This window comes from Urocitellus parryii, chromosome X, assembly GCF_045843805.1.
Source record: "Urocitellus parryii isolate mUroPar1 chromosome X, mUroPar1.hap1, whole genome shotgun sequence".
Taxonomy (NCBI): Eukaryota; Metazoa; Chordata; class Mammalia; order Rodentia; family Sciuridae; genus Urocitellus; species Urocitellus parryii.
In genome coordinates, this window is record NC_135547.1 from 126,279,235 (window position 1) to 126,304,610 (window position 25,376).

Here is a 25,376-nt window from a genome sequence, read left to right on the forward strand (position 1 = left end):
AATTCAATGAGTCTTGCACTTGCTTCCTTCCTTTACTCCTAAATCTTGAGACAAAAATGCCAAACATTTTTGATTCAGACCCTTCTCTGTGTGTTACAGATGGCGAGCATGTTCTCTAAACCAAAGAAGATGCCTGGTTCAAAATGACCAAGTATGCCTTTGACAATAATGAGGGTAAAATTGAATATAGGACATTTCCAGAACATCCAGGAGAGAAAAAGTCCTAATGTACATTATACTCACCTTAAAAAGGCACTATTTGCCAAATTTTCAAAATATTAGCTAATTACTTAAAACCCAAAGTTTCCCCATCAATTGGTGTTCTCCTTTTCTGCTTTACTTTTATTTAATTTGGAGGCACTGTATATTCTATTCTATTTTAATAAGCCCTAATAAAAATATGACCTGCTTTCCATTTGGTAATAAATCAATTTTAAACTTCACTCAATTCAATTTACAGTAATGTGTTTTGGAATATTCACTCGTCAGCTTCAAATGATGATTCTCCCAACTTTGTTTTTGTGACTAACTTAATACTTTACTAATTATCAAAGGGAACTTGATGACATTCTTCCAAGTCTCAAATAAATTTTTTTTAATTTGATTTCCTGACATTCTTTTAGAAGACTAAGAAATGACAACAAAGTCTAACCAAAGGTGGCACAACCACAAAGCCTTTGGAAATTGCTGGTCTAAACTAAAGATCAGCAAACTTATGGCCCTTTGGCCAAATCCAGCAGACTGCCTCCTTTTGTAAATAAAGCTTTACTGACTCACAGTGAAGCTCATTATCTCACATATCATCTAGGGATGCTTTTTCACTAATGACAGAGCTGAGTGATCATGTCAGAGACTGCTGGACCTGCAAAGCCTAAAATATTTACTATCTGTTCCTTTATACACACACATATCAAGATAATATTTAAACTCAATTCTCACAAGGAGTCTGACATTTGTATTTTTGTTTTCTTTTGTTTTTGTGATACTGGTGATTGAATCCAGGAGTACTCTACCACTGAGATATATCACCAGCTTTTTATTTAAAAAAATTATTTTGAGACATGATCTCAATAAATTGCTGAGACTGGTCTCTAACTTGAGATTCTCCTGCCTCTGCCTCCCAAATTGCTGGGATTACAGACATGTGCCACTGCACCCATCTGGAGTCTACTACTTTAAAATCTTAATCACAAGGCAACAAGCAATTCAATTGCTTCCTACATCACTAGACAATTGCAGCTGGATGTGAGAAGCACTATTTTTTTCTTCAAACCTAATGGCACAAAATCTAAAATATTTCTGAGATGAAAATGGAAAATTAAGCCAAATGACTGAGGACAACACAAGCAAGCATACCTCTCCCATGGTATCAGTCTGAGAGCCAGCATCACAGAACTGTTGAGGGACACCAGAATCACCAAGTGCGCCTGCACTGTGAGAAAAATCTTGGATAGAGTCGGTAATACAGCAGCTATTCTTAAAGCTATCAGTAAGTTTGGCCAGGCTCTGGAAGAGATCAAGACAAGATCTTTGAGTAGAGACAATGATGATTCCTTTTCTTATAGGAGGAGTCCTTTCATTTTTGTTCAAGTTCTGCAGCCTTATGACTGGAGAGTTATCCCACCCTATTCTTCATTCTCATTAGAGTTAAAATAAACGTTCCTCACTGAATCCACCTTTAAAAAAATTCTAAATTTTTTAAATCAGATAGTGATTGAGTCCTCCTGGAGGCACATGCATATAGAAAAAAGCTATGGTACTAGTTTTACTGTTTGTTAAGCCTGCATGTTTTCTAAAGAAAAAAAAAGAAACAAGCATTCCCATCCAAAATGTTCAGGCCACCTTGAGACTTTCATAGATTAACCACAGAAGATAACAACAGCTCCCAGACAATGCTTATGTATTTTTACAACATAATTTTTCAGTCATAATTCTACATGGTCAAAAGTAATCTCATATGGATGTTAGGTTGCCAAAAATTAGAACAAGTATTTATTCTGGCACATGGACCTCCTTTGTGTGGAAGTTTAAGAGAAATCTGATGTGTTAGCATTTCTTTTAGACTTTTGGACCTATTCACCTTCAGCAACACTGCAGACCCCAGAACCAGAATGCACAAGTGCACTGAAACTCACACAACTGGCTCAAAAGAAAAAAAAAGACAAAGGCTTTTGGGAAAGAGTCAGTCACATTGATTGAGTTCATATAAGAAAGACAAAACAACCGACTTGGTTTTGATGAAAGAAGATTTTGCCCAGGCCTCTCTGGAGCTTCTCAGAGTTGGAGAGGCTATGAAGACCTCAAAGAAGAAACTAAGGCCTAAAGTTTCTTCCAGAAATTGTGTATCCTGCCTGAAGAAGGCAGCCATGGTGGGGAACCCAAGTGAAGCAACTGGGTGGCTTTTCCCAATACTGTGCACTTGTGGCTTCAAAGAGGTCAGGGTAGGTAGCCTGCTTGACCTCAAAGGGTAAATCCTCTGTGTTTCTGCTATGAAATATCACCTGGTTAACCCTTGGATGTTGGTTAGTATGATACAGTTAGTGGACATAGGGTATGCACAGAGACTTTAGTAAATTGAAGCTGTCTTCAGTGCTACCAGTATGCAAAAAAAAAAAAAAATCTAACAATGAATGGACTATTTATCTATCATAGCCTGGAGAGGTCATCTGAACATATAGATTTCTGGGTCCCATTTCTAGAAATTCTGGAGATCTGGGACAGGGCTTGGTAAACTGCATTTTAATGAACACATGGGAATTCTCCAAGAGACACTCAGGGCCTTGAAGTGACTTGTGGAACACTTAGGAAGCACTGCCAAGTAAGGATGCTATTATGCATCTGTCTCATTTTTGTCTATAAGTCTGAACAGTGCCTTATATGCCCCTTGAGTCTTACATACTACATAATCTAGGCAAATGCCTACCAGGCATTATGTACTCCTTTAGGTGTTGAGTGTAAAATAAAGGCTGTAACCCAAAGCATTGAATGCATTCCAGCATCAAGCAAGACAAGCATATGTCTATTTGCAAAAGCTCAACTTTTTAGAAAACTAATGGAAACTATTGGAGTTCAAGGGGAAAAAACATAAATCAAATAAAACCACAATGATACCAGTTATAGAATTCAAATTTATCCACATGGTAAAATACTATGTAAATCAGATATTTTAAAAATATTTTTTAGTTGTAGACAGACACAATACCTTTATTTTACTTATTTGTTTGTTGTTTTTTTTTAATGTCGTGCTGAAGATTGAACCCAGTGCCTCACACATGCAAAGTAAATGCTCTACCAACTGAGTTATAACCCCAGCCCCTATGTAAACCATCTTGAATGAAGAAGCTGGTTGGGAACAGATAAGGGGAAAAGTACAGAATGTTATCATCACATAAGGAAGCTATAGCATAACAGTATAATAGTCCCAGCATTGTGTGAGGACCTTTGAACAAGTATTCACATTTTTTTTTTTTTGCATCCGCATGAATACAGGAAGGTTATGGAAGAAGAGAATAAAAGTTGTTATGGGAGGTGAGAAGTTGGGGCAATAGCAAGACCTCTTATCACTGACTTTTGAATTATTTTCATTATTAACAGCATGAATTTATTACCCATTGTTGTGGATTGAATGGTGTTTCCCCAAAAGATGTTCACCCCTGGAACTGGTGAAAGTGACCTTATTTGGAAACAGGGTCTTTAGAGATATAATCTAGTTGAGGTCATACTGGATGGGTGGTCCCTAGCCCAATGACTAGTGTCCTGAAAGGAAGAGGAAATTTGAACACGGAGACACAGGAAGAAGGCTATATAACAATGGAAGCACAGATTGGAGTGATGTATCTACAAGCCAAGGAAGGCCAAGAACACCTGGGGCCTCAAAAGCTAAGAAGAGGCAAGGAAGGACCCCACCCAAATCTTCAGAGGGAGCACAGCCTAACTGACACCTTGATTTTGACTTCTGGCCTCCACAACTAGAAAAGCAAATTTCTACTGCTCTAAACCACAAAGTTTGTACTTTGTTACAACAGCCCCAGGAAATTAATATACTTATTTAAATACAGTGTGTATGTGTGCCTAAAATATGTACATATAATATTATATGTGAACTATATATGCAATAAATATATAATATGTAATAAATAACATACAGGTAGGCAGGCAGGCAAGTAGGTGGGCTCTGTAGGGGGTGGCCCAGGCCTTACCTGCATCAGGTCTCGCCGTTCCTTCTCACCCGTACAAATGGCTTTCTTGATGGTGCGCAGCTCACTCATTATAGCCTGTGCCTCATCTAGTTTGTAGTTGGTGTGAGCACTTGACATCTTCCGATCAATCCTGGTTAAAATAAAAATTAGAGTCATACCACATGAGATCATGACATTCCTTTTAAACAATAAAAACCCAAAAGTTTCATAGAAAGGTAGCAAATAGTTAAAAGTGATGTTCTGGTACAGAAAAGTAAATATTTCATGAAACCTTCCTTCCCATGGTAAATACAAAGACCTGAGACTTGACTGTGGATGTTTGCCTTCACTCTAGGAGCAGCCTTTCCAAGTGAGGGTGCCCATGTCCTCTACTAAGGAGCTGGCACTGAGATCACTAGCTTGAATAATATAAGAAGCTGTACACTCCCCTCTCAGGGAGGAGGACCAAGCCTTCTTTGTTTATTCTCAGCATCATCCAGGTTAGTGGTAAAAATATTTATTATAAAAACCTATGAATGAGATCTGTGTGCAGGGAGAATATATGGGCACAGCAATAAGTAGTGAGCTTTTCAATAACGGTGCCTTGTGCAAAAGTTGTAAACTTTTATGTCTCCTCTCTTTTATTTTACTCTAGTTCTCATTTATTACTCTCTCTCTCTCTCCCCCAGACACCTCAATTACTTCCTTCAATCCAAACATCCATCCACCCATTCTTCCCTTCTTCCCTCCCTCCTTTCTTCCTTCCATACTTCTAGCTAACCCCTACATATACCAGACCTTGCTCTGGGTGGTGGAAGCAGAACAAAAAAACAGAACAAGACTTGGCTCTGCCTTCAAAGAGCAGGCAGCCTCGGGAACTTGTCCTTTGTCACGTCTCCCATACCTAAGTCTTAAGCCTTAAAAGCCCTCAGGGATAAGGAACTTGGGAAACTGGCTCCAAAATGGAATGAATTCCTTCCCTGGAAAGAAACGAGGTTGCTTTTCAGGTTCTAGGCCCACCATTACACAGATTCAGGTTCTAAAATTTTTCCCACATGTTATCCTGAAAATCTAGATCATTAACTGACTGCCAAAATTGCCTTGTTTTCCACTCACACAAACCTTTTCTCCCATGAGTAAGTAGAGTCCACATTATCCCAATGATAATAATAATCATGGAAGACATTACATGCTAGCCCTCCTGCCAAGTGAGCCCTTACATTGCATTTTCTCCTTAAATCTCACATCCATCCCATAGGAGAGGTATTTTCAGTATCCCCACTTGTGATACAAGGAAACAGATTGAAAAAGGTGACTTGTCCAGGGTCCTATAGCTAGTGAGTGGCAGGGCTGGAATGCATGCCAGAGGTTTGAGTGAATGGAAGACAAAGCAAAAATTATTTAATTACACATTTTTATAAGAAGGCACACTTATTTTTAACTATGGAATTCCATGCTGAAAGTTAAAATAAGTGAGAATGATCTAAAGCTTGGGCTGTGATCATGGATTTTCTCTTTGCTCTCTGCTCTCAATAAGTCCCTATTCCAGTTCCTTCACAATAGTTCATTCAAATTATTGAAGTGATTAGTTTTAACTTCATACCTTGAGAGTCTTCATGAGATTTAGTGATAAAATATAAAAAGTTCCCAGCATAGTATCAGCTAGCCATTTTGTGATCTCTAAAATGTGGGAGTCAGTAGCAAAAATGGCAGCAGTAGATATATAAGCCCCTTGTACATTTTAAAAACTCTTTTGTTTGTCTCTTAAAACCAGCCCCACTTCCACCAAAATGGCTGGCTTTCTCACTCACAACCAGTACCTTACCCAGCCCTATAAATCAAGTGTGACTTTCACTAAAGGCCTATCTTATACTTTCTTACCTGTCAAAACTTCACAACAAAAATCAATGTCATTCATTGAAATTTTGCCCAGGGTGAACTCTCTGGTTAAATGGTATGATGGAAAGAGAATGGAATAAGAAGCATGGGAACAGAGTGGGGACTCACCAGAATGAATATAGACTCCTAGGTCCCTGCTATAAATGAACATTTACAGGCAGAACTGAAAATTTGTTAATCCAATGGCCAGCTCCCAGAACCATGACATTGGAGGAAACTCCTCTTATAATACTTATTATTCACTGACACACATTATATAACAGTTATCATTAAATTGAACTCTACAGTTTTCTGTAGAGTTATAAACATTGACTTGACATAGAAGGAATTATATGATAGAGATCCATTTCCAACATAAAATCACTCAAAAGCAACAGCAAAAAACAGAGATGAAATTATTTGGTTCCATGTCTCGTTCAGGAACTCAGGCTGGGGGGTGAGGTCCCTTGTACAAAGTCAGTTCATCTTGGTCTGGGGATATAACTCAGTGGCAGAAAGCATGTGTGAGGCCCTAGGTTCAATCCCCAGCACTTAAAAAAGTGTCTTTTGAGAGCTATTCATCTTATAGGAATTGCAGAAACACCAAGACACATGATATAGGAAAACATAAAACTGGGGGAAAGCCAATATGTGTTTCCATTGTAGATGCTCTAGGAAGAAACCAAGAGTCTTTAATGCAAAGCAGAAATAAAAGGCCATACATCTTAAAGCAGTAACTCTGCCAAAGAGGTCACCAATCTGTTTTTGCAGAGAAAATCTAGGCTTATTTACATAACAATATCTTGTATTCATCTTCTAATAAAAGGTTTTCAATACATTTTTAATGTCATAAACCATAACCTCCCTAGATTGATGAGGACTGCAGAAGAGTATTACCTCAATTCCAGACAAAAACCTGAAGACAGAAAAGTCAGATTGCTCTTTAACAATTGATGACTGGAGCTTCTGTTCACTGAATGAAGAATACAGCAAGTCATCACCAGCTGACACTGACCACCAAGTAGAGAAGTGAAACTACTGCACCAAATGCAATTTTTTTCAGGTGCCTAGAAATGGATGCTTATCAAATATCATTGGCGAGGCTGCAATTTGAGAGAGACTAACCACTTCTGTTCCTGTTTTATACTTGACTGTTGTGGATGCCGTGTGGTTTTTAGCAGCCATAACACCTAAGTAGGGCCATCAGTAAACCCAGGAATCAAGCCAGTAGCCTCTTGAGGCATCAGGTTCTAGGATGGGGATAGCTGTCACATCAAGGAAAACAGGCCCCAATTCTACAAGAGAGAGGACTAGCAGCACCTGTAATTCAGGCCAGTGGTGGACACTGCAGAGTGCTTTAGAAAACAAAAACATGACTTAGAGGCCCAGGGGCCTAGGCTCTGTTCTTAGCTCAACCCAAGTGGCTATGAGATTTTGGAGAAGAATGAGGATTTGACCAGGGCAACTCTTCTGACCTTGTTCCCAAGGCACCCTAAAGTGGCAAGGCCCTGTAGCAAAGCAGGGAGCCCAGGCTAGGCTAGAGACCCACATCCCAGCTTCTACTGAAGCTCTATCAAAGATATTCTAGTTCCCTACAAGGTGCTGTGTGCAGGGAAGGTAGGGGAATGGTTCCATTTTTAAAAGTGAAAATAAGTAGTTAACATGATCTCAAAGCTAGGAATCTCTGAAATACTATTACTTATAAATAAATATTATTGTATAAAGCATTACTAAATTAAAATATATTATTTGATAATATTATTTAAGAATAGTTCACTATATAAACCACCTGTTTGGTGGAAGGGTCTAGCTGCATGCTTTCTACTTATCACTTCATTTAGCCCCCTAACTGCCCTATGAGTTAAGCATAATCTTGGATTTTATAATGAAGAAATTGAGGATCAGAGCAATTAATTAAGGGGCCCAGATAACAAGTTAGTATCTGGCCGACTGGGGATTCAAACCTACGTGTCCTGACTCTGAAGTCCACACAGGATCACAGGGTGCAGTGATGCTGAGTGTAACATCCATCACCTGTCTCAGAGTGGCCAAATTGGGTTCAGGTGCTTCTTTATAAGGGCAAGTTATATATCACAAAACTCAAAAAGCTTCCATTTTTCAATTTTGATCAATTATTATCCAACAAAAACATTAAAGAGCAGGAATCCTCTCTTTTCACTTCTGCAAAATTCACTTAATTCAGAGTCCCCTCCCTCTTTAAAAATTCCACATAAAATTCTGTTGAAATCTAGTTGATGTACTCAATGATTTGGTATTTTCCAAAACATCAATGTCTTCCATTTCATGAAAAAGTCATATCTGTGATTGTCAAAATAAATACTGTCTGGGGCTAGGGTTGTAGCTCAGTGGTAGAGCACTTGCCTAGCATGTGTGAGGCACTGGGTTCGATCCTCAGCACCACATAAAAATAAATAAAGGTATTGTGTCCAACTACAACTAAAAATATAAATATAACCCTGCCTTATTCTTCTTTGTTTTTTGTTTTTGTTTTTTGCAGTACTGTGGATTGAACCCAGGGCTTCACAAATGCTAAGCAAGTGCTCTATCACAGAGGTACATTCCCAGCCCTCTTTATTTTATTCTGATATAATATCATGCCAAGATGCACAGACTGACCTCAAATTTGTGATCCTCCTGCCTCAGCCTCCCAAGTCACTTGTATTATAGCTATGTACCACTACACCTAGTTTATTCTGTGTTTAATTTTAATTAAGAATGCAAGTCAGTATTTATACTGCACACTGCAGATAAAATTATAGAAATATTATAACTACTCAGGAAAAACAAAAGGAATCATTAACAAGAACTTAAGTTATAATGCAGTTTGAAAAAATTGAGTACAGACTCGTAGTCTTTACTTTTCCACCCTCTACATTTTGTATGTAGCTGCAGGGAGGTTAAGTGTTAAATGACTAGCTCAAGGTCCAGAGCCAGTAAGAGATACAGCGAGGTTCTAAGTCATGGTCCCTCATGCCAGCACTCACCCTTTTCATCACTCAGACAGTAATACACTCAAAGTCAAGGCCTTCACATTTTCACTGTGTCATACGTGAAGGTAACACATACAGCTAGTCAAATGTCATCCCAAAGTAAACTGGAGCTCTTTATGGTTTGCTTGTGAAAAGGAAGATAGGAGAGGAAAGGAAAAAAAGACAGATAAAGCTTCAGATGCAGAACTTGGTGCAGTCAAAAATGTGTTTGAGATGTTTACAATCAACCTCAACCTTCTAATCACCCTACAGTTTCCATGTTTGTTATTCAATTGAAGATGTCAAGAGAATTGTATGAATAAAAACAAGAGCAAAACCAAACAATTTCTTAATCCCACATTTTGGAGAAAAGGCCGCCAGGCTTCTAAAGATATTCCACATTAATACCACAGATTACAACCTAAAAGAATGGAAAGTTTTGTTACAACTTTTACCTTTTACATCAGCAGCTCTGGCAAGGGCCTCAAGTGAACCTCAGAAAGCTTCCGGCAGTTTTCTATCAACAGCAGGTCCTGTGTGGAACACCGGACTGTCCCACAGCTAGGAACAATGCTCTTTTTGTTTCCATCCCCATTTCTGTATGTTTTCTTGTTATCTGAGTACTGCCAGGGTTTTCACATGGGCTGTACTTTATGTGCTGTGTGAGTGGGATATTGTTAATGTAAGCCTGTTGTAACTCAACAATCCCATTCTCTTCCGAAACTACTAAATCCCTTCAGACAGAAAAAACTAACATCTAGTAATGCCTCATTGTGGTATATAATACTCAGAAGTATGTAATTATTCTTATCCAAGGAGAAAAATGGGTATAACTTCATTCATTCCACCCTATCAGGGAAGCTCCTCGGGTAATCAGAAGGCTTGAAGCTAAGAAGCTTACCTAGTAGCTAAGAATATACCTCATGGAAATTGGTCATCAGAATACTTTGTAACACATACCTACTATGATTTGAATAGCAGTAATAAGTAATAGGACTTCTTAAAAACAGGGCCAAAACACAGTATAACACAAATTTTAGACAAGAAGGAAATGCTGGGGGCAGTTAATAAGGTGACCAGCCAATTTATATAGATCCCTGAGATCCTCACAGTAGGCAAAACTTTTGGCTAAGGATAGATCTGCCCTTGCTCAGAAGGCTACAGCATCCAAGAATGAAGTGAACTATGTGACAGTTACCAGTGGCAAGAGCAGTGACATCAGCCCCTCTTCAGAGCACCTGGGCTACTGTCCATTTGTTCCACTGAGCCCTTCCCTGTGCCAGGAACTGTCTGTGTCCTCAGGATGGGGCAGAAAACAAGGAAAAATCCTTGTCCTCATGCAATGTCATTCTAGTCAAGGAGATGAGAATTAAAATACATAACAAAACAATAAATAAATCCAGGGTTTTAAACAAAATGCAGTCAAGTTTGGGATAGTGTGTAAAGGAGAGAATACCTTTTCAGATTGGATAGTTAAGCACAGATCTTGGCAAGATGTCACTGACTGGAAGATCACAAAAGGTAGAGATGAGTTTGGGGGAAAGAGCATTGCAGGCACATGACTACAAGTACCCATACTAAGAGCAGGAGGTGCCTGGAAAACTGGACAGCTGGCAGGGTAACCAGGGTGGGTGGCATAAATGAGTGAGGATGAAACTAGCAGGAAATGACCTTGGGTCAGGAACCAACTCTTATAGGGTCTGGTTGTTTTCTAGGAGAGAGAGAAAGCCACAGGAGGGTCACAGCAGGGGAGACATGTAAAAAATTCCTGTGGTTTCCAGTGAGAATGGTGAGTCATAATAGCATCTCAGCTCAAAGCGGTCACAGTGGAAGTTGTGAGAAGGATTGGGTGCCAGATATGGAACTATCACAACATGAACAACAGAGGTGGTAATAAGGTGGTCAGGGCAATATTCTGGCCATTGCACTAGTGCTCAGGGACATCATATGTCATGGCAGAAAAAAAAGCTTTGATGGCATATAAGTTTGGTAACTCAGGATGAAGCCATGTTAAATGAACTTCCTGGATCAAGACAACTCAGAATCTAACTCAAAGTGCATCCTAGATCTCCAGTAGGGAAACACAAAGAGCAATCTCCTCACACCTATTGACATGCTCAGCCTATTCTTATGGATCACCCATGTGGGAAACATTGCCTACATCTTAGTTCTGCCTCATTCCATTTGCCTCTGGACACTAGTGGTAAGTTATATTAAGGTGATTTTTCAAAAAGCTTCAGAAAATAAGGGAAACAGAGTCTAGAACATCTTTTGCTGGAAGTGCTCAATATTTCTGCAAACCTTCATTATCTATTATAAATGATGCTCCTATTTTTGAAGATTTTCACAGAGTACCTCAAGAGAAATGCAAATTAACACTACACTGAGATACTTTCATCATTGAGGCTGGCAAAAATGCAGAAACTTGTTGATACATTCTATTGGCAAAGCCATGGAAAACAGGGACTTTACCCTGAAAGATACACATGTACAATATCAGGTGAAGACCTAGATAGCAATTACTATAAATGGATGCAGCAGACCAAGAAAGCTGTGATAATCTTCACAGCAGAAAAAAAGATAACCAGAGAGTATGTGCCCCCTGATGGAAGTACCACCACCTATAGAACATTGTTATGGACATTAAGAAAGAGAGAGAGATAAGAGGAAGAAAGAAAGGAAGTCAACCCTGAATCAGAAGCTGACCCTCAAATTATACCCATGTACATAAATCACAGGGAACAGAGGAATGTGTTCAACAATGCTCCAGGAATTCAAGCTGCAAAATCCAAATCAGGGAAGTTCTACAGGACAAGCAAATTACTTTCATCAACAAATAAGTTCTCAGGCAAACAAAATGGAGGAGGCAAGATGGAAAGACAATGTGTGGGCCTCAGATGAATCTGAACCCAAACAATAGAGAAATAGGACAGTGTGGCTAGAGAAGGGATGCCTAACAAGTGGAGTATGAGTATTAGAGTTATGTTTTTAAAAGGAGTCCACAGATTTAGGAGAGGTAAATATCATCTAAATGTGATTCTGGAGTTTTCTTCAATAAGGGACCAAGAATTTAGGGGAAGGGGCAGGATTACAAAATGAGCCAAGATTGGGATTAAATTTACAGGAGGGTTTCATTATACCATTTTCTCTCTTTTGTTTATCTTTGACATTTTCCATCATTGAAATATTTAAAAAATAAATAATACATACACACATGTATATATTCTATCATTAATCCAGAGACTATATCCATGGCCAGCTCCCTGCTACACATACTAACAACATATACAGATATTTTTTAAAATACAAAAGGTTCTTTTTTCCTCACTTGGACTCAAGCATAATGATGGATTTCCTTGCTAGCCAGGAAATTCACCAAGATAAACAAGTTAAATTTAAAATGTTATAAGCAGCCAGACTCCTGGTGAGGTGCTCTGGAAAAGAATACACTGGTGATTCTGGGAAGCAAGAATAGCAGAAAGTTTTCTGGAGGAAAATCTAGGGCCACTGCCTTAAATTGATGTTGGTAATAAAATCAGAGAAGCTCACATTTATGTACTATTTGTACTTGTATTCAGGATTTCACAGTTGAGGTGTGGTAACCATATCTTCAATGCTTAAAAAGAGTTTTCAAAATTTCTCAATGAATAACATAAATTGAATGATTGAACCCAAAAAGAAATGCCAAATCTTCAATATCAGAAAAACAATGAGACTGTTTTCATCTCAAAGCCTATAGAACTCATAGAAAGGCTACCAGATTATTTTTCACTTACAAAGAGTTTTAAGAGTGATATAAATGTCCGTGTGTTCTCTTCTTCCTGAGAGGTTGTGTCACAGAATCAAGTAAATATGCAGTGACAATGCATCTTCAAATGAGCAGAGGCAACATGCCTATTAAGCAAGGCCTTGCTCTGCAGCTCCTCTGGGGAAAGCTGCCTGGCCTATTGGCAGAACACATGGCAGGGGGTGGGCCCCTCAGGACCAAGGCCAGGTCCAGAGCCTTTACTGCCACTCCTCAGCCTCCCCAGGGGAGGGCGAGTGTTCCCTTGAGCTCTGGCAGGCACGAGCAGCCTCCCCTTGGCAAAGGGCAAGTTTGTAATTGCTGTTCCCAAATGTGGGATCTTGCTAATGAAAGCAGAAAGAAAATACAAACTTTGCTCTTCTCTCTTCCAGGAGCACAACTCATACTCCATGTTAGCTGTGGGGATCAAGTTAAATCTCTCTGTGCCCACTCCTGCTCCCCTACCCCATACATCTGGAGAAAAAGAGGTTGCCTTTTCCTATCCTTGATGACTACAAGAGGTGGATTTACTTTCCAGTGAGGGGAACTGCCTTTCTCTTGGCACATTTCATTTTCTCGAGTATTCAGTTTTAAACTGACATTGTCAAATAGCCTTTGACTTCAATAAGGAAATGGAGCTGTCCAGAGTGATGGAGCCTAGGCAAAGGAGCAGGCACTGAGCCCAGGTGATCCCATACAGAAATCACAGCCAACATGGAAAAGCACAAAGCTTGGATCTCCCATGAGCCTCATGGGTACTGTGTAGCCTCAGACTGTACCTGAACCCCAGTCACCTTCCTCAGAGCTTCTGCAAGTGAGAATGAAAATGACAACCTCCAGCACACACAATGACTAGTGTTAAAATGACATATTATCTATAAACATTGTAGGGTAATGAGAGAAACCTACTGTGGGGCCCAATGAAAGTAGGAAATCACCTTCCAATTCAATTAGACAGTTTGGGCAACTTGATGACCTATCAGATCAAATTACTTGCTTGCACTTATTCTTTATCAATCTCTTTAGCAGAAGTGACACAGGATGACACAGATACCACACACAGAAAAGCATCCTAGGAGGTGCTGGAGTTTCTGGAGCCTGACTGGACTGTCAGGGGTAAAATCACAATACTGGAAAAAGAAAATCACAGTAAAATCACAGTACTGGAAAAGAAGCTTCATTTGCTTAAAACTGAACTTTTTGGGGGTTGGGGAGTGGGGGTTGTACTACTAACTAGGGATAATTAAAAGAACCTCAAATAGTAGATCTAAAACACAGGAAAGAGCATGCAAACACAAGTGTAACAGCACATCAGAGTAACAACAGAGAAAGCAAAAAGTGGACAATGACTTTAAAAGAATTCAGATCACTCATGTTAATAGGCTTATTAAAACCCACCTGCAGGGGGCATGGCAGTGTTTCTGAACAAACCATCATCTTTTAACAGCCCTGAGGGACAGGGACAAGAAAGTCTTGCCCCTCTATGCAACTCCCCTTTCTTTGTATCTCCCCAGGTGCCTAGATGGCCTTAATGAAAAAACAGACACAAATGAATCCTGAACCAACCCAATCCTGACTAATTAAGGAGGTCAATCTTGACATAATGTTAAACAACAGGATTTGCTATATCCAGTCTTCCCCTTTGAATAAGGTAGAGATAATTACATATGTCGTTCACATTCATTTATTACTTCCCTATAAAGACAGATACTGCAGTCATATTTGGTACACTGTTATTGAGCCTGTCTCCACAATGCAAAGCATGGCACATTGTTTGTCCTCATCACTATAGTAGCCATGTGGGTTCCTGCCTTTGATGAAGGCTGACTAGGTACAAGACCCTGGCACCACCCTCTGAACAATTTAGCACAGTGATCACTATTATGTATTCTGTGTTTATGATCCCCCACACTAGATTCTTATTTTGAAGCCCCACCCCCAATATGAAAGTATTTGAAGTGGGGCCAGTGGAAGGTAATTAGGCTTAGATGAGGTAATGAGGGTAGGATCCCAATGATGGCATTAGTGTCCTTTCAGAAAAAGGAAGAGAGATCCAGAGCTTTTTCTCTGAGCCATGTGAAGACACTGCAAAAAAAAGTGACCACATGAAAGTCAGCAATGAGGCCTGTACTAGGAATGAAGTCTTGGACTTTCAGTCTCCAGAACTGTGAAAAAATATCCATTGTTCAAGCCATGCAGTCAATAGTATTTTAATATAGCAACCTAAGTGGACTAAGATAATCACCATTTACAAATAAGAAAAGTAGGCTCAGAAAGTGTGAAGCACATGTCCAATTTTAGCCAGTGAAGCCAGGCTCTGAGTCAAGAGAGCACTCTTAGTCAACAAGCCAATAATACTCTCTTAACAAAATTAATCCTTTCAGACCATCATAATAGCCATTTGTTAAACAACAATGTTTGTTCATTAAATTTGCTGATTTAATATAGCTCACTGATGGTAAGAAATTCACCTTGAAACTCTTGGTAGGGATAAAGTTAAAATTGTAAAGATATGAACAGGAAGACTTATAGACTGTCTGAGGGCTAGTTCTGTGATGATGGAAATCTATTGCCTATGCTACCCGATGAGTATCAACTAGCCCTGAGGTTCTCAACTGGGGGCACTTAGGAATATCTGCAGCCCTTTTCAATTGTCATAATGAGGGGTTGGGTGCTACTGGCAGCTATCAGGTAAAAGCCAGGGATGCTGTTCAACATCCTACAGTAACAGAATGATATTCACAAAGTGTGTTATCTGGTCCAAAATGTCACACTAGTGTCATGGTGCAAAAAAATGTGCACTAACCACATGTGACTACTGAGCACTTCAGACATGGCTACTGAGAATGAGAAACTAAATTCTAAATTTTTTACTTTAATTAATTTAAATTTTAGAATAAAAATTTTAAAAGAATAAAATTTTAAAAACCCAAATTCAAATGCAAATGGTCATGTGTGCCTTGGAAAGGAGAGCTATGAACATACAAATAATACATACAAATAAAGGTCTTCTTTTCTCAGTGTTTCCATTTAAAAGATTAAAGAATCTTTAAGAGACACAGAGACTCTGATGTATAAGATAGGGAAAGAATAAGCATAAATAAAGGCATAAAAGCAAAGGTCATGAAACTTTGGGTACATGTGTCCAGGAGCCCAATTAGTCAAGACAACAGGAAATCACAGGCAAATGCTCTCATCTACACATGCAGGCAACTCACTCTTGCAGGGTCTCCACGCCCTTTTCTTTGTACTGTAGTTCTTGCTTCATCTGGGTCAGCTCTCGTTTTAATCTGGAAAGCTAAAGACAAATTCCATTTTCAAAAACAAGCTGTGAAAAATGGTTTCTATAGTTGTTATTTGCACTGTCATTTAAGTTTCTAATTTGCTTGCAATTTCAATGATCATCTATTCCCTCCATGAACTTCCATTTGCACACAGATAAAATCACCACCACTCTGGAAGAACCGCCTTGCTTAGACACCAAAATCCCCAGTTGCTGACAGTTCCCTACCCACGTGGGAAACCTGTATAACTATTTTCTTTTTTGAGGTAACAATTTCTATGTTACAATTAGCAAACTTGTAATACTTCATTATCCTTCCTTCTACTTACTAGACCTAGGAAACTTTTGTTTCTAAAAGGTGGGTCTCTACTACCTGAAACTCAACTGCCTGCTAGGCTTTTCTAAACAGATTCTGGACTGGCTCTAGGACTACATAAATCCCAGGAGTTAGCCTGGAATTGTGTACTTTCACAAAGCTCTCAGGTATTTTTCTTAGCTATGCTAAAATTTGAGATCCACTACCTAAAAGATATACCCTGGTTCAGAGAATGACAGACCAGGAGAAGGAGAGGCCTCAATGTGTCCCCTGTGCTTTTTCACACATGCAACAAAAGTGACCCCTTCAGCCAGGCATGGTGGCACATGCCTGTAATCTCAGCAACTCAGGGGGTTGAGGCAGGAGGATCGTGAGTTCAAGCCAGTCTCAGCAGGTTAGCGAGGCACTTAGCAACTCAATGAGACCCTGACTGTAAATAAAATATTAAAAAGGTCTGGGGATGTGGCTCAGTGGTTCAACACCCCTGGGTGCTAAATCCCTGTTACAAAAAAAAAAAATGTCATCCTTCCTAGACAGCCAAGACAAAGGTCTGATGGGATAAAATGAGGTGACACTTGAAGCATCCAGGCATCACCAGGGAAGGAGCATCTGAACCCTTCTGGTCAAACACCGTGGCAAAATCCATCCCTCTAGGACTAGTCACCCAGTGGAGAACAATAGTTGCTGAGGCTGCTAAGGGTCAAAGTTGGCACCCCTGTAGTCCAGAGAAGTAGCCTTATGAGACTGGGCCCTGATGTCACCATGTCTTCCCCAAAGCTGGTGAGTCCAGCCCCATGAAATACACAGGGATACAGGCTATCTTTTGTCAAGTGAGCTAAGGCTTCAAAATGAAACATTTTTCCTTTTATTGGAAAAAGTAGAAAGTAAAACAAACAAAAAAAAATAATAAACCAAGAAATTAAAAATCTTACTAAAACATGTTAGATACACTGATAACCACAAAATGAACCATGATTAATAATTTTACATAAAAAAGCATATAGTGGAACAAGTCTCATCAACAGATGAATGAATAAAGAAAATGTGGTATATGTACACAATGGAGCTCTACTCAGAATAAGAATGAAAATGGATAGAACTGGAGAACATCATGCTAAGTGAAATAAGACAAGACCAAAAAAAAAGAAAGAAAGAAAGAAGACAGACCCGGAAAGTCAAAGTGGAAGCTGGAGATTAAAAAGGAATAAAATCAAGGGGATCTCACAGAAATAGAAGGGAGAAAAGTAGAGAAGCAGCAGGGGATAAAAGATGAGAGAGGATAGGAGGTGAAGGGGAAGAAGTGGGGAATATAATTGACCAAATTATGCTATGTGCATGCATGAATATATCACAATAAATTCCAATCTTATATATAATAATGCACCAATTAAATAAATAAAAGGAAGACCAATACAGTAGATGAAGGGGGTGAATGGGGGGAGGATAGAAGGGAAGGGGATAATATTAGGGATTAAAATGGAGAAAACTATGTTATATACATTTATGAATATGTCAAAATAAACCTCACTATTAGGTACAACTGCAATATACCAAAATTTTAAAAAAGAGAAGAAGAATGTGTATGGTGAATCTAGTTGTAAAAATACTAGTTTTACTCACCCTATCCCGACGACTTGCTATTTCAGCTTTAATTTGGTGTGGGTCATACTTTGTATTTGTTGAATATCCTGAGAAGGCTAAATAGAAGAAAAATATTTTATTTTACAATAGATCCTTAAAATAAATAAATTCACACAAGAAACTTCTGATTTACCATATTAAATAATTAATTCTAAATATCTGATTTAAGTGGGCACTGTTTCCTAAAGAATTAATATTGCACAACCTCAAATCCTGAGGTTTGATTTTTTTTTCATCAAGATTTTCTTCATGATCCCATATAGGAAAATATATGGCTGCAGGAAAATCAAACCCTATTTATTTCTACTACAAATCTACTAGGGTTAAAAAACATACGTACACAAGGGGAAACAAGAGGTGATTATGGCATGGAAAGCTGTCCTATGTGCAGTATAAGCAGTATGAACCCACTGTTTCTGTCTTTTCCAATATACATATATGGAAGTCACTGAAGGATAGAAGCAAAAGGTTAACTGTGATTATTTTCTGTGGTTGCATTTTGATTTTGTATTCATTTTCTTCACATCCAGATGAATAATTTTTGACACATTAAGAATTTATAAAATAAAAAAGGCAGATTTGTACTATGCCACTACTAGAACTACACTAGTCTGGCAAAGCTGAGGAAAGTTGCACCCCCAAGTTTTTTGTTCCCAGAAACTGAAATGAGGTACTCATGGTTTTATTCTAGTTGCTTGTCATTGATGGATATTTAGCTTAAATATATCACATCACTCAATGCTTTCTTAAACAGTGCAGTGCACATGATTTAAATGCTTTTTACAGACACAGTGTCATTAGTATGAATAGCCAATACTCAGGGTGAATAAGCTCCACAGAGCTGTTTACAGGCTATGTGCTCTCTGCCAATTTCTGTCGGCACAGAGAACTGCACTTCTTTTCTAGTACTCCAGTGGCCAGAGCAGCCAGTGGCTGTTTCTCATTTCTACCACTCCTTCCATCTCTCTGCATAGCTTTTTCTTGATGTTTCTGGCTCCTTTCTTTTGGTGTCTGAAACTACAGGCTTTTGTATTATGGCAATTTGACTTCTATTCTCTTCCTCAGCTCATCTGTCTTCATCTGCGAGTCATTCCACACTAGTATTATCAGCCTCCTGGTTATTGTCCTTAATATCACCTGCTCAGAAAATCCATCAGCAGGGCCATAACCCCTTCTTTTACTTTTTTTGGTTTGAGTACCAAAGGTTGACTGTCACACAGTTAACTTAGGTGCCTAGAACTATAACTTAGTTCAAAATCCTTTCCTTAATGACAAGAATTAATAAACAGGATGGCTTCAAATTAAAAAGCTCTGCACAGCAAAGAAAACAATTAGTAATGTGAAAAGAACCTACAAAATGGGACAAAAGCTTTGCTAGCTACTCTTCCAACAGAGGATTAATATCTAGACTACATAAAGAACTCTAAAAATATAACACCAAAAAGTCAAAAAACTCAACTAATGCATGGGAAAATTAATTAAACAGACAATTCTAAAAATAAAAAAATACAAATGACCAAGAAATATATGAAAACTATTCAACACTATTAGCAATTGGGAAATGCATATCAAAACTACACTAAAATTTCATCTCACACCAATGAGAATAGCAGTCATCAAGAATACAAATACTAATAAACACTGGAGAGAATGTGGGGGAAAAAAGGAACACTTTTACATTGTTGGTGGGATTGTAAATTAGTAAAATCACTACAGAAATCAGTATGGAGGTTCCTAAAAGACTAGGCATGGAACTGTCATATGACCCAGCTATACCACTCCATAGTATTAGCCTAAAGAATTAAAGTCATCATACTACAGTGATACAAGCATACCCATGTTTACAACAGCACAATTCACAATAGTCAAACTATGTAATCATCAGAGAATGAATGGATAAAGAAAATGTGGCATATATATACACAATGAAGTTTTATTCAGCCCTAAAGAAAAATGAAATTAGGTCATTTGTAGGAAAATGAATGGAACTTGAGACCATTATGTTAAGTGAAACAAGCCAAACTCAGAAGATCAGGGTTGTATATCTTCTCTCATATGTGGAAACTAGAAAAGAAAAGGGAAAGGAAAGGTGGAATGGTGGGGAATCTCACGAAAATCAAAGGGAGATCAGTAGAGGAAAGGGACTAGAAGGTAGGGAAGGAGAGGGGGAGCGCTGGGGAATGATATTGGTCAAATTATATTGTCATAGTTTGTACATGTATGAATATGTAACAACAAATTCCATGATTATGAACAACTATAACATACCAACAAAGAATGTGGCAAGAGAAAAAAATCCTTTTCTGGCTTTATATTGGAAAGGATAGCTCAAAACCATCAAGTAGCTTACACAGCAAGATTATTTAAAACTTCAATTAGAACAACATCCAAAGTTAATTTGAGCAGTTCAGATCTCCCATTTTAAAAATGGTTCTATGGAAAATCTTCTATTCAAGCCCCATTTAGTCAGAACTTCAATCTGGATCTACTGGAAATAAATATCTGGAGGAGCTAAATATTTGCCAGATTTATCTCAAATATTCTTATACTTAAAATTGTGATCTCTCAAGGACACAAAATAAAATATTTTTAAAACAAATTTCATGGGCTGGGGATGTAATTCGGTGGTACAGCACTTGCCTAGCATGTGTGAAGCCCTGGCTTCAAACCCCAGCACTGAAAAAAAATTGTTAGATGAAAATGGCTATTTCCAAATCCTATGACTTAAATATTGCCCGACTTATGGGTTTCATTTAAGATCAGTAATGAAAGCAATAACTCAAACAATGTGCCCTCAAGAGACAAAAAATTGTTTATAGAAAACCTTCACAGTAAAGTCCTGGGACTTAAATCTCCCAGACCTGAGCTTAAAGGCCCTCTACCCTGGAGGGAAGCAATATACAAATGAGGCTACAGATGGCTGCCTCCTCCTTTACACGTGTGTACAACTGGTCAACTTAATAGGAAGACAATGCCAATGGTTATCGCCTGGGATTTATCACATTAAGAGTAGAAAGTAACCCCACCACGGGATTTCAGCAAAGTTAACTTCAATGTTTAACATCAGTAACAATGACTGGAAATCATTACCACCAAACTTCTTCTGCCTGCAATTTCATAGGGAAAAATCAGTGGAGTCTTGAAATACATAAAGGAGCATGTGGTTAGTACTGTTGGACATCAATGCAGCAGCCTTCCCCCCCATTTCTCCTTCCTAATTAATAAAACTCCAATGTTGACAAGTAGCTATCTCTCCTCTAGGAGACTTGGTGCATACTCAGTCCTAGACATCAAATTTGATAAACCAAGAACACATGGAGCCATCAGATACAACAATGGAAAAACTCCACCCAGCCCCCAAAGGACTATTATGTGATAATGAATTTCCATGTTGTCCAGGCCCATGAAAGTTAGTTTTCCATTACTTACAGCTAAAATCATCCCAAATGACAGACTTTACTTATACCATTCATATAACTTTACCTATGGTCTCTACAATTATGAAATCCCAGGTCTGAAACAAGGAATAAGGCAACTCAAGTACCTAAGACCATGAATAACTTTTATCTCCAAATACTAAGAATAGTTGTGAACACTGGTATAACTTTGAATAGTATATTTCAATTTATAAATAAAAGCCTCAGTTTCTTAGATCCTCCCATAAGTCTAACAGAACCATTTTTAGAGTTTTAGGATTCCAGACCCCCTTTTTAACAGCATGCACTCTACAACATTTATAAAAAGTTCTTCCTCTGGTAAACATTCTCTAATCTCAAGGTTTATGATAAAGACCAGACTGCCACCTTGAAACTTTCTTTTCTCTAGAGAGTTGAATATGCAGAGCTATTAAATAGCTTAAGTAGTCGGCTCTGGCATAAAATATTGCTTCAGATGATATAATAATAAGGTTATAGTTTAGCTGGACCACAGCAATTTAAATTATTATACCTTGCTATTTTAGAGGCCCTTTCACATTTATTTCACCTATTTTCAAAAATCTTCATGAAAGGAAGATGATGATTATGCTTCCCCATTTTGTAGATTAAAAGACTGAATTTGTAATGACTTGATCTATACTATGCCATCATTCATAAAAGAATTTGTGTCTAGAACTCCTGGGGGATTATCTCTCAGTAAACACATGTACTCTACTACTGCCTCCAAGATTGAGGCTTGCAGACTAATATGTGGGGAAAATGCTGCATGATCCATTTTTCTCCTGCCTGCTCCAACATGCTCATGTGAAGGAAAACAAAAGTCTGAACAGATTGACTGTAGCCTTTATCCTAACTCAGACAGCAGATGAGAAATCCTTTAGCTAGGAGCGAGGGAAGATAGTTTTTGTGGGATGGGCTTGGAGCCTCCGAAAGAATGTTGGCAGGACTGATGGCTGATAAGGTCAAGCCTCACCACCACCTGACCCAAGAATCCAGGGTGAGTCAGCACCTTCTCACTGGAGATAAGGCTGACTCTTTCCCAGGCACCTAAAGATACTTTCAGTGTATTGCTCCTGGCAGTCAGGATAACAAAGTCGCATTCCTGCTGCTAGAAGGGACATACACAGTCTATCTAAACCAGTAGATCTTGACTCAGGAACCACCTGGGGAGCTTTAAAGAAACACGCAAAATATTGCCTCCCCCATCAAAGGCCAATTAAATAAATCTAGGGACAGCATAGGGCCCAGGTCTAGTAGTTTTTAAAAGCCCTCCAGGAAATTTGAACTTGCAGCCAAGGTTGAGAACCACTGGTTCTGCAAAGGGACAGAGAATCAGTACATTTTGCTGTGGGCCATACAGTCTGTGTTGAATATTCAATTCTGCTTTTTTCGCTGCCATAGACAACAAGTGAGTGAATGGGCATGGCTGTGTTCCAAGAAGACGTTATTTGCAACACCTGCATTGGACAGGATTCAGCCAGCAGAACTAACATAGTCTGCAAACCTGTAGCTCAGATTATAATTCTACTCGTGCAAGAATTTTTTCCAGGGCTGGGGATACAGCACAATTGGTAGAGTGCTTGCCTCACATGCACAAGGCCCTGGATTCAATCCCCAGCACCACAAAAAAATATATAAATAAGAATTTCTTCCAGAAGATCCTGAAAATCATCACATCATTTATCTGAATGCCAGATAAATGGCATATCTGGGTAGATGCCAGAGGTTTCTCAAGAATGAAGGAGTAACACTAGAAAAGGCTTCTGAGATAATGAATGCATTCTTCATTTAAAAAGAAGGCAGCGAGGTGAACATGTTGCAAAGAAAAATGGAGAAGAGAAATCTACAAAATAAAGCTGTAGAAAAATTATCAGGTGTGCCACTGAGAGAATGAGTCCATTGTGAACCAGTCTCATCCCAGTATTCTACAAAGCAGAAAATAGGACTGAGCACCAGGCAGTGAGCTCAGAGGCCCATAGAAATAGAGTTGGGATCTTGGTTCCTGGAGATTGTGCTCCAACTAATCCAGCAAAGCATCTGAATTTGTTTTGGTCAGGAGCAAAAAAGGTCAAGGCTTGGATATTCTTAGATACCAGATGGCTCAACATTGACACAAAATCTTTCCTCTCCAATGAATGGAGTTTTTTTTCTGGTGATTTCAATAGCTCAGGAGAAAATCTTTGAAGGGTATAAGTGAGATGCACTTCCTCTCCTCCACTCCTCCCCACACCCTTCTGCTCCAACATTAAAAATGGCTGTTTATCATTATTGCCTCATTCTCCCCTGTAATCAGCCATTAGGAATAAAGTGTGTTCCTAGCATTTAGTATACACCAACAGTGGGTACTTAATAAATACCTGTCAAAAAGTGAAGAGAAAGCTGAGTGATCCTACATGGGCTATGAGAAAGTCAAGAAGTAGAAAGTGCTCTGCTTTCCTCTTGCCCCTTTATTGTTGTATAATTGCCATACAACCTGTCCATTTATAACCAGCCTTTATTTTCAGATAACTTGAAAGAGAAGTTAAGCATTCTAAAAACGCAATCAGCTCTTTTGAGCTGCCTTGTTTGTCTGGGAAATAGTACAGAAAACTGACAGCCATGAAAAAAACAGATCTGGGTTCAAATTCAAGTTCTATCATTTACTGGGTATATAACCTTGAAGAAGTAATTTAGTCAATTGATTCAGTTTCCCAAGATGATAGCAGAGGCTACAATGTGGAAAACATAACAAAGCATATGAAACACTACCTTACTGAATATTGTTTTCTTCTACTTCAAGTTATTACCAATGAAGAAGTAACAAAGTAAATCCAGGTGATATATAGTTCCCAGTACCAGAGCAAGGAGTCACCTCCCTGCTTCAGGTGATCAACTGGCAGTGAAAGAGATGGAGAGGCTGTAAGATCCAAGTAGCCAACTGGAGCCAGATGTGCTGTGGTACAGCCACAGCAGCTACCAACGTGGGCCCATTACCTCTGACATGGCTGTGCAAGCCATCTGTTAAATCAGCAATTCATACCAACAGGATCACTGTACTGAACTTTATCCTGTGGCCAGAAAGAATTCATTTGAGTCATGACTATCAGGGTTTTCCTCATTGTAATCAGTTGTTCAGGTTAAACAACAGACTAAAAGAGCCTAGTAGGAGCCCTAGGGACAGAGCAATTTGATAAACCACTTGGATTAACTCCTAGATTCCATTCATAGTTGACTTTTTCCCTGGTGAGCTAAGAGGCCCCAGGAAGCTCCACTGGCATCTCTAGCCCTTTCATGAAAACAGACAGGCCTAATTCTGGCCTCCAAGGCAACCTATTCACATGGAGAAGGGACTCTGTCTACACCAAGACTTCACAGGTCAGCCAATGGAAACTGATGGGTATATTCAATTCTCAACATTGCAGAACTGTCAGTTTCCTCTACTGAAGAAGCAGACGCCACTTCAAAGACAGTGTCTTGAGAAAGATAGCGTCTTGAGTATTTTTACTGAGCACTAATAAAATTCTGTGGGGTACAGGAAGGAATGCAATTAAGTATAATTCCTTATTTGCCCAAACATCAAGAGCATAAAAAGGTGATGGAAATACAAAAACCAATCTTGCTGAATATCCCAGATCCATAGGACTCTAAGTACTGAATAACCTTACTCCACAGGCTCAACACTGCATTGAGTTTCCCCATCTCCACCTTCAGAGTGGCTGCTCTAAGGTTCCCCTATATCTACCTCTTCAAAGGTGTACAGTCCAGAGTGCCCACACTCCTTGAAGCTGAAATTCTGGCTGCACTGACTGTAGCTAGTACATAACACACACCACCTTCTCTTAACTCAATTCTTCTTTTTAATCATGAGAAAGAAACTTCCTACCAAGTTT

General features: G+C 38.9%; 1 protein-coding gene across 1 annotated transcript in view; it reads right to left on the minus strand.

Moving 5' to 3' along the window:
• The window catches only part of Wwc3 (WWC family member 3), a 110,599-nt gene that overhangs the window by 38,024 nt on the left and 47,199 nt on the right, over nucleotides 1–25,376 (minus strand). The window contains exons 4-7 of the mRNA XM_026395169.2: nucleotides 18,050–18,126; nucleotides 16,049–16,128; nucleotides 4,200–4,329; nucleotides 1,357–1,506 (exon numbers count right to left, since the gene is read on the minus strand). Coding sequence (XP_026250954.2) covers nucleotides 1,357–1,506; nucleotides 4,200–4,329; nucleotides 16,049–16,128; nucleotides 18,050–18,126 — 437 coding nt within the window. The remainder of the gene's footprint in view (nucleotides 1–1,356; nucleotides 1,507–4,199; nucleotides 4,330–16,048; nucleotides 16,129–18,049; nucleotides 18,127–25,376) is intronic.